The sequence below is a fragment of the Priapulus caudatus genome, unplaced genomic scaffold (assembly GCF_000485595.1).
Source record: "Priapulus caudatus unplaced genomic scaffold, Priapulus_caudatus-5.0.1 Scaffold812, whole genome shotgun sequence".
NCBI lineage: Eukaryota > Metazoa > Priapulida > Priapulimorpha > Priapulimorphida > Priapulidae > Priapulus > Priapulus caudatus.
Genome location: NW_014577873.1, coordinates 152622 through 163664, shown reverse-complemented (window position 1 = coordinate 163664; position 11043 = coordinate 152622). Strand labels below are relative to the sequence as shown.

General features: G+C 41.3%; 1 protein-coding gene across 2 annotated transcripts in view; it reads right to left on the bottom strand.

Annotated features, from left to right (window-relative positions):
- LOC106813714 (threonine synthase-like 2) overlaps positions 1-4866 on the bottom strand; it is a 9755-nt gene extending 4889 nt beyond the window's left edge. Inside the window, exons 1-4 of one of the 2 annotated variants that reach the window (XM_014817921.1) lie at positions 4829-4866; positions 3312-3460; positions 2609-2731; positions 2352-2497 (exon numbers count right to left, since the gene is read on the bottom strand). In XM_014817921.1, the coding sequence (XP_014673407.1) occupies positions 2352-2497; positions 2609-2731; positions 3312-3440 (398 nt within the window). In that variant the 5' untranslated portion in view covers positions 3441-3460; positions 4829-4866. Of the gene's footprint in view, positions 1-2351; positions 2498-2608; positions 2732-3311; positions 3465-4828 lie in introns of both variants that reach the window. The other variant, XM_014817922.1, reaches the window with a different exon arrangement.
- Positions 4867-11043: the final 6177 nt, after the last annotated feature.

The window sequence follows — 11043 nt, the reverse complement described above, 5'->3', positions numbered from 1 at the left end:
TTGCTAGTACGTTTTCGTCACGTTAAACAGAGATGCTACAAGGTGTTCAAAAAAATCCTGAACTATTAAGTAGTGACAATCAAAGCGTAGCTACGCGGAGCGCGTCATGGCGCGGGTCCAGGGCTCCTGCGTTTAGTGTTTTAAAACACTTAGAGTGTGTGAAAATTTATCACTATAAAAATCCTTCTAAATAGTGTTATTTTGGTCTGATTTTTCAGGTTTTTTAATCGCGATTTTCCAATTTTTTTCGCCCAATTTTTTTCCCGAGTTTTTTTACATTTTTTACATATCCCGGATTTCAGTAAAGTCCGAAATGTAGCCATCTCTGGTTAAACCACCGTAACACTGCGCTGGTGTAGCCAGTGCATGATTATAACCTTGGCGTAGACAAGCGTGATGTAAGAACACAGTATATATATAGAATATAGTATATTACAACAGAGTATTACTGAGGTGTAACACAGAGTAAGTTATTCAGCGGTTAGACGCCCCCATGCTTAAAATTGTAAAACCGTTCCGACTATCGGCACATCGGCGTGCGATGCTTGTCTCACAGACTTCTCGCGAGCCCTGTAAGTTTACCATAACCTCGTCGCCGGCCTTATCTCTCATCTTGCAGGGTTCCGACACTAACCACTGCGACCGACCTAGTCGCGGTAAATGCTTGGTCCGGTCGCATACAACCAGATGCTAGTAGCCCGACTGGTCGTGTTAGAATTGTCATAATATATTGCACTGAAAGTCACCTCTGGCTCGCGCGGCCGCACGCTTTGTCGCAAGAGCGTGTAAATTGCTAGCAGAGCGTGAGCCGGATACCAGTCTACCCTTCGGCAAAAACAATAACGTTGACTTGCTGCAGCCGCAGTAGCGACGATCGATAAACCGGCGCTCGTGTATCCCGTGGTAGAATACGAATGCTGCACGTGAACTCGGCCCACGCCGCAATTTAAAGCGCGGGAAACAGCATCATGAATTCATACGATGACACACTCTTATCTAAATAAAGTTTTCCATAACAATGGTCTGGTCTGGCCTAGTGAAAAGTTAGGTCAGGGCTAGTGGTTTTCCTCAGTTACTAGCCCGATGGTCTAGTGAAATAAAAAGTCAATGTTGAACCCTGTCTTGACCATTCGTTGCCACACCTGTTAATGCCACCGCCGATTGTCTCCTCTCTCCGCTCACCACTGTAGCGCACAGTAGCGCGTGATCGAGCTGATCAGTATGCACAATTTCTACGAGCGACGACATTGATTTCTCACCTGTTATGTTGCCGGCAGCTCCCGTAGGCACTATCATCTCCAGCGGTTTCTTGCCAAATGTTCGGTCGCAACAACCGCAAAACTGAAACAAACCATTTTAGTAACTGCCAAAGTCTGAATGTGCTTTCACGCCCACGAATGCTTCGTGATTAAAATTGCCTAAATCACTACTGCTAATTCGATAGACATCTTGAGACAATAAGTATTAAGTATAGCAGAATGTTCGTATGCACTACACTAAATGTTTGCGCATATATATATTTAATGTGTATTATAAACGAAAATCAGCAGTGAATATGCAGAACTGCTAATTAAGCACCCTTCATCAGCAAACGAATTCTAAATGTGTTTTGTGTGTGACAACCATATATATATGTAACACCACCGTAAAACCTGTATCATTTTGATCCATTGTCATCATTGATTTACATAATTAATTTGCAAACCTCTTCTCAAGAAATTATATCGGTCCAAAGCCGGCCAGTGAAAAGAATTAATAAGGCATTTCACGCGACAGAGCTTACCTCAAAGTATGCAAGGAAATAATTAACAATCTGCACCATGACTCTGCCCCAGTTAATTGAGTTGAGCCCAACAACTCTATGCTGCTTCACAAACTCGCTGTCGCCGAATACTGCTTTAATCGGTTCATCGAGGTCATCCGACGTTCCATCCACTGAAACGGCAACAGCTTCGATATCTACACGATCCATCATCCAACTTTCATCGACCTTCAAAATAATACAATAGCGCAACACATCTTTGTAAAACCTTTAAAAAGTTCAACTGTAGACACAGTTGTGTGACGGCATAGGCGTACCAGAAAAGATGTGGACATTGTCATCAAGAACAGTGGTCATCATGCGCTCCTGTATGCGCGAGCATCTTCCCTTTGGTAGCAGCACGACTATGTCTAGCATAGGTTTGCCCTTGATCGCCTCAATGGCAGATGACCCTGTATCGCCTGATGTGCCTATAGTATACAACATCGTGTTACACGCCTTTTAGAACTGCCTATCTTTCTATTTAACTCTTTCCATTTATCTCTCTCTCTCTCTCTCACACACACGTATATACAGATGCTTTTTCTACCTCTTCTTCTCCAACTGACTGTAGTAATATGCGACGGCTGTAGCCGTGTGTGGACAGATGAGATACTGGTTCTCGTTCCAGCATTTACGCATCGTCTGCTTGATGAGCTCATCATTAGCAACGAAAGAACTGATCCTCGTATTGATCTACAACACCAAACAGGCAGCGATAACAAACTGCAAGTTCCTGCAAAGCATATATGGTTCATTGCTTGTCATGCAATAAATATGAAAATTCAGGTAGAAATATTGTCTAACATTGGTTAAAATGTCCGGAGGAACTGTAGCAGAGCCGGTCTTTTCAAACTGATGCATGTGATTGACAATGTCCTCTTTATTTTGGCCACTGAGAAGCAATATTCTCTCCATGTTATATGGCACCTGTAAGCAAAAACCCAATCTGCTTAGTCGTGATTTTTAAGAAGTGACGTAATGTCACGTTATATATCTGCCAGCATTCTACTAGTCAGATATCGCATAGATGCTGAGGATAACCGGTTTTTGTAAAACCATTGTTATAGGGATTTACCATTAAATACTAGAGGTCAAATTCAGTTCCAATGTTATTGTACCTACACCACGGTTCAGTGTAATGTAAATAGGAAGTTTCTGCCACGGCCCGATGATTTGTGTATTGCCTCTGCCCGCACCATGAACCTAGAACTAGTGGCGATGACCCCCAACAAAAACATGTCGCTTAACCTGCATTCTCAAGTCACGAACCAACTTTACCAAACAGTTTGAGTCAGAGTCATTTTCGGCATTGCAGTTAATCCACATGCTTATAGCAGAGTAGACAAAACGTGAGATTATTGGCAGAGAAAAAGAAAAAAAGTCATGTAATACAGGAACTGTTGCCGTTCCCGCCACTATAGTGCAAAACTGATGGATGCACAACATCACATACATTACATAAGATCAATGTAATACGTATGAACATCACTGAGTGCGACATGACTACCTGGATATCCATAGATGGTGCTAAAGTTGGAATGACTTCTTTGCTTAAGGAATAGTCTCCACTGTTCACTGTCCGGTACACAATGTCGTTGGTTGTAACAGCTGCCACAATGTGTATGGGCAGTCCCATTTTCTTTGCAATCAAAGCGGCTGTGAGAACATACAGAAATAGCAGAAGATAGGAGCAAATAAAATGCATGTCGACGACATCGGTGTCTTGGTTCTGTCCTGCGCATAGCAACACGTTAGTGTAGTACTGTAGTACGTTTTCGTCACGTTAAACAGAGATGCTACAAGGTGTTTCCAAAAAATCCTCAACTATTAAGTAGTGACCAATCAAAGCGTAGCGAGCGGAGCGCGTCATGGCCGGGGGTCCAGGGGCTCCTGCGTTTAGTGTTTTTAAAACACTTAGAGTGTTGAAAATCTTATCACTATAAAAATCCCTTCTAAATAGTGTTATTTTGGGTCTGATTTTTCAGGTTTTTTAATCGGATTTTCTAATTTTTTTCCCCAATTTTTTTCCCGGAAGTTTTTTTACATTTTTTACATAATCCGGATTTCCAGTAAAGTCCGGAAATGTAGCATCTCTGGTTAAACCACCGTAACACTGCGTGGTGTAGCGTGCATGATTAATAACCTTGGCGTAGACCAAGCGTGATGTAAGAACACAGTATATATATAGATATTAAGTATATTACAACAGAGTATTACTAGGTGTAACAACAGAGGTAAGTTATTCAGCGCTTAGACGCCCCCATGCTTAAAATTGTAAAACCGTTCCGACTATCGGGCACATCGGCGTGCGATGCTTGTCTCATAGACTCTCGCAGCCCGTAAGTTTACCATAAACCTCGGTCGCCGGCCTTATCTCTCATCTTGCAGGGTTCGACACTAACCCACGTCCGACCGACCTAGTCGGGTAAATGCTTGGTCCGGTCGCATACAACCAGAGTGCTAGTAGCCCGACTGGTCGTGTTAGAATTGGTCATATATATTGCACTGAAAGGTCACCTCTGGCTCGCGGCCGCACTGTTTGTCGCAGAGCGTGTAAATTGTCTAGCAGAGCGTGAGGCCGGATACCAGTCTACCCTTCGGCAAAAACAATAACGTGACTTGCTGCCAGCCGCAGTAGACGATCGATAAACCGTGCGCTCGTGTATGCCCGTGGTAGAATACGAATGCTGCACGTGAACTCGGCCCACGCGCGATTTAAAGCGCGGGAAACAGAATTTATGAATTCATACGATGCCACACTCTATATTATAAATAAAGTTTTCCATAACAATGGTCTGGTCTGGGCTAGTGAAAGTTAGGTCAGGGCTAGTGGTTTCCTCAGTTACTAGCCCGATGTTCTAGTGAAATAAAAAGTCAATGTTGACCCTGTCTTGACCATTCGTTGCCACACCTGTTAGTGCCACCCGATTGTCTCCTCTCTCCGCTCACACTGTAGCGCACAGTAGCGCGTGATCGAGCTGATCAGTATGCACAATTTCTACGAGCGACGACATTGATTTCTCACTGTTATGTTGCGGCAGCTCCGTAGGCACTATCATCTCAGCGGTTTCTTGCCAAATGTTCGGTCGCAACAACCGCCAAACTGAACAGAACGGCATTTTAGAAACTTGCCAAAAGTCGGAATGTGCCTTTCACGCCACAAGAAATGCTTGTGTATTAAAATTGTCCTAATCCACTACTGCTAATTCGTATAGAGCATCTTGAGACATACAGTATTAAGTATAGCAGAATGTTCGTATGAATACACTAAATGTTTGCGCATATATATATTTAATGTGTATTATAAACGAAATTCAGCAGTTGAATATGCAGAAGCTGCTAATTAAGCACCCTTCACAGCAAACGAATCTAATGTGCTTTTGTGGTGACAACGACATAATATAATGTAACACCACCGTAAAACCTGTATCATTTGATCGCATTGTCATATTGATTTACATAATAATTTGCAAACTCTTCTTCGAAGAATTATATCGCCGTCCAAGCCGCGCCAGTGAAAGCATTAATAAGGCATTTCACAGCGACAGAGCTTACCTCAAGATATGCAATGAATAGATTAACAATCTCCACCATGACTCTGCCCCAGTTTATGGTTGAGCCCAACAACTCTATGCTGTTTCACAAACTCGGGCCTGGTCGCGAACTACTGCCTTAATCGGTATCATCGAGGGTCATCGACGCTTTCCGATCCACTGAAACGCACAGCTTCGATTTACCGATCATCATACCAACTTTCATCGACCTTACAAAATAAGATACAATACGCACACATCTTTGATAAACCATTTAAAAGATAATCAAAAACTGTAGGGACACAGTGTTGAGGCATAGGCGTACCAAGAAAGATGTGGACATTGTCATCAAGAAAAGTGGTCATCATGCGCTCTGTATGCGCGAAGCATCTTCCTTTGGTAGCCAGCACGACCTATGTCTAGCATAGGTTTGGCCCCTTGATCGCCTCAATGGCAGATGACCCTGTATCGCTGATGTGCCATATAGTATGCAACATTCGGTTACACGCCTTTTAGAACATCCCTATCTTATCTATTTAACTCTTTCATTGTATCTCTCTCTTCTCTCTCAACAAATCTATGAGCAACAACACTGAACATGCATTCATACATACATATATATATATATATTATATATAATATATCATATATTATCATTATATATATATTACTATATATATATATTTATATATAATATATTATATATACTATATAATATATTTAATGTTCTACATGCAAGAGCATACCTACCCAACTAGAAGCACGGTGTTATGCTTTCTCCTGTATTTCTTAGTTCACGAAATAGTTAATAAATTCTGCCAAACATCGCATTGGAGATCTTTTAAATGCCAGTGTCGCGCCCGTGCGAAAAGATTCGAATATGTACAAATCATTGCTAGAATCTGCTGGACGGCGATGACCGGGGTCAGAAATATGCTGCTCTCCTCGAAAAGCCTTGTATATAAAGAGCTGCCAAAACAGATGACAAGAAGTGCGAAGTTCTTGGGATTCATATCAATTCAATACAAGACTTCAAGGTTTAATACACTGAATTACCAAAATCACACCCCTAACGAACAGGGTGTTCCTAAAAACAACTCTTCCTATATTAGCCGCGTTCACACGTAGCCCAAAATCCGGTAATTTAGCGTGTATAGCGCTAACGATGCAAATGCACGCGGTCGTAAGAATACGAGTGTCTAAAAGGATCCGGTATTGATGTAAATACGCGGCTATCCCAAAAACCCGATAATTGCGTGCTTCTCGAGAAAGATACGGATCTCTTTGGACCGCGATATTCCTGTGGTGAATGCTAATACCCGGCCATTTTTGAAGCCGGTATTTTATAGGATGTCGCGCTCGACAGTTCCAGTGTACGCAAGTGAACTGTCGAGCGCGGACCAGCTACTATTTTTATTTTAAAACACGGCAGCTGTGTGCGCATTGCATCTGTTTATTTCGCATTCGTTTGCTTGAGTTGTTTAAAGGCAGCTCGCAGCTCGCAAAATACCGTATTTCTGGAGCCTCGCGAATCAGCGGTCTCTCAATGGGTGAACGCTCAGGCCTGCGTAGTTGTCTCAGATTCGGTATTCATAATACGCGGTCTCGTTTCGTGAACGAGGCTATTGGGTAGTCAGATGACAGATTGCTAAGATGCTACTTGGATGGTGCATGCAATTAATTATTTTAGTAATAATATATGCCAGTATATTGATACGACAATAGTCGTCTCTATGTTATATGGAAGAAGAAAACAAATACTAAGCAAAATTTATGATTGTTTTTAGTACCATGAACATTCAATAGAGTGCAATCTATATTCCAATATATAAGACAGCCTCTGTCGTTTTCAGAAACATCATAAAGTTAAGGCTAATGATAATGTTAAGACAACACTAATGACAATAGCTATACGAGAATAGCGTTTAAAGAAACACATCGTAGCTACGAGAATATTTCTTATAACAGAAACTTCGAAATTTGCTGTCAGAACGCTGCTGATTGAATGACAATCAATCACAAAACTAATTCATACACATTTAATGAACATTCATAACGGAAATACGTGCATATTGCGATAGTTAGTCATGAATAAATAATAACTGATGAAGAAACAGGATGACGATGCATGCTTTATTCTACATGGCAATATAGCCCAATATACATACGTCTACACTATACATACGTGAGCACCATGACTCATCAAAATATCAGCAACAAAGGAATAATCGCCAATTGAAAATGTCTGGTTTGGATCATAACCGGAACACAAGTAGTGTTTCCGACGTTTTTAATAAAAAAACATTGGTTTTGCTAAATAATACAAAATATAGTATTAATATAACTGTAATTTATTGTGTAATTGCCTGCTTTTCATCTTAGTTTGACCATTACAAGAAGATTTAAAATCTCGTAATATTAGGAGAAAATTTGCTTGGATTTAAATGTTTTCATTCTCCTAACTTTACAATGTTCCTGTCAACTGTCTACAGGAAAAAGTTCGTGTTAGGCCTAATGTAAGGACTAATTGTTGTCTCTGAAAAAGGGCCCCTGTAGATAAGATTTATTTGACAATGCCGGCTTCATTAGAGTCTGGAGACTGTACACACAACACAAGTAACCATATAGCCTCATAGGTGTCCGTTATTTGACCTCTGGTGTGGGATTCTATGGTGACAGAGCAATAAACAAACTTTATTAAAAATATTGATTAAATAACTCATTGGGAAACTTTCTAAGAAGCGACACCTATTTGTTCATTTTCTTATATTTACAGTTTAATTTACATAGCGGTCAACATGTAAAATTCTGTTGGGGATTTTGTTCTTGGTCTTATCTAACCATTTAGAGCAGTATTAAAGAATAATATTTCTGGTTAGAAGCACAGTTTCTAATGCCTGGTCGGAGAATGTATATATATATGCCAGCTCTTGCTCAGTCGAATGTCAAAATCAAACAAGGTTCAGATTTGTCAAATATCAACGGCGTCACAAAATAAAACCCAATTTCAACTGGTTAAAATTATTAATCACGTGAAGAGTTTTACATCAAATTTCTTACAAGTGGGTAATGTTCAACAATTAAGATAAATAATACGGATTTGGTTAAAATCATTATCCATGCGTTCAATGCGTTCTATTGCATTCCTGATTGTGGCAACATGACACAATATCAAAATTGGCATTTATACCTTGATGGAGTCAATTAACAGGTAAGCATTGACCCACCCACCCCATCGGATGATCCCCTGCCCACCCACACACATGCACATGTGAAAGTTTATGCTGTGCAGCATAGTGCTTAGTACCACTTTGAAAATCATCTGTCTAGTAATCTAATCATGTCTAGTAATCTATGACAACTCCATTACATAGATTACTATCACTAGCACTAAAGCTGATTTAAGCGTATGGTAGCTCTATACATGTGGATTATTGGATGAATATATATGGCAAAGTCTCACCAGGGAGTGATACCCATTTAATCAATGCCATGTAATGCTATGCTATACTATATTAGGGTGCACTGATGCACAGGCACTTTAATAGTGCACATAGCCGGTTCAATAATAAAATGATGATATTAAAATAGACGGTAAGTTGTTGACTTTCTTCATGTTTGTGTACCAATGATTGTGACAATGTGTGTGTCTAATGATTCCAGGTAAATCCCATTCAAATCAGGGTGTTAAATAGCCAGGGAAAAAAATCAGGGAGTCTCATGCACCATCCGAGAGAAGCAATTGGATGCTGCGGGCACAAAGCGGCAAGCGCGCCCTATGGGGGGGGAGGGAGGACCTTACCGTAAAATGGACCAAATTTAGTCTGAAATGCCAAAAAGACAGGAATCTGATATGATTTTATATTATTATAAGCACTGTTGTCAGTTCTACAAGGTGTATAATATACAAAATTGGGCAACCCTCATGCAGTCTCTATCAAATTTCATCCGTCTCATCCAAGAATAGGCCGTCCAAAAGACGCTACACACTGGTTCGAATTCTTCTCTGCAACACACGATCTCACTGCACGTACATGACGTATGCATATCTGAATCTGAATGGTTACAGTGCAGCCTGCAGGACAATTGTAGTATAGACTATATATATAGTGCCCTGCCATTGCATGCAATGTCATTCATTCTGCAAAAAGTCACAGAAAATTAGACAGAATTCTCTCTATCTTGTTGCGAGTTTCTGCAGAGTAGCGCTGATAGGGTCTATGTCCCCCCAGGGTACTATCGGAGGGTACCCTGGCTATGGTTCAATATATCGTTATTTTTTACCTCGGAGTACTATACGATATGTCGCTGCGTTGCCTGCATTGTCCCGCCGTACCCTGACTTTCAGCCAACTGATGTCGTAATACATACACTCTGTCAAGTTACCACATCACATAGAAGAAACCTCAAAACATCGCAATCCAATTGTAAGATAACTGCAAAACGTTCAAGCAAAGTTTATTCTTTGTATGCCCAAGAGGTGGCGCCACTCGTTAAGAATAGAGACTGATAGCGGGACTCTAGACTGCACACGCTGTTGTAACTGCGTCTGTGTGATTCAAGACTATATGAACAATATATTATGTAACAAGTAAGACAGTCGTTGGAATCTTTATTCGAATGTCTCAAGAACACGAGATATATAACATGGCGCGGCAAAGCAGAGGAGATTTGATATAATCTTCGAACCAGCAAGCTTGAGTAACGGAGACTGGGTGATGGAACTGTGTTACCCGTACCACGTGTAATAAAGGCGGCAAAACGTACTGTATACGTCCATTGCTATTGTGCACATGATGGCAGCTCGAGAAGACGCTCAAGAAAGAATGCAGATGGACATGAGTGCTGATAGTGCTACTGGCAAGCAGCCACATTCAGTGCCGCAGGCACAGCAGAACGACCTACTGCAGATGCTAGCTGCAATTATCACCCAACAGGCACAGCAAACGCAGGCGACAGTCCAGCAGCAGAGCAACCTACCAGACGCTCGTGCTAAGAAGGTAAACTGGTCATTACTGAAAACACTATGTCCAGAAAAGCTAGATTTGGACTCCTTCTCTAGCATTGATCTTAGGAGCTGGCAACGAGCCTTTCTTGCTTTCGCCAAGGAAGGCGAACTCACAGTTTGATTGGGAAACTCAGCAAATCGCCATCGAGTCCGCCATGAAACCATCTACATTCAACCATGTAGATGCTCTTCGACTACAGCTCCCTGCAGCCAAGCGACAAGACATTAAAGAAGTTCTGGCTATTACTTCAAGCCTAATCGAGACAACAAAATCTGTGTGGACATCTCGACACCAATTTCATTCCTTACATCAAAAGCCTCACCAGTCTATTGCGAAATTCCATAGTGAAGTGCTGGAAAAGGTAAAAGAATGTAACTTTGATAAATGGTTCTGTAATCAATGTGCACAAGCAGTCATTGACGACCACATTTTGTCTAAACTTGTATTCTGCACCGAAAAGGAAGCTGCAAGACGAGAGATGCTGAGAGATCCTGACCTTTCTGTAGAAAAGGCACGAAAGATTCTGGAAGCAGACGAAAATATCACAGAGACAGAGGCCCAGCTGACATATTCTGCTAGTTCTGGGGTGACCCGAATCCACAGAGAAATGGAAAGGAACCCAAATAAACCGAGGCGGTTCAGAAGCAGAAGAGCTGCACAGTCCAGAGACTACTCTCGGAATGATAGAGAGAAAGAA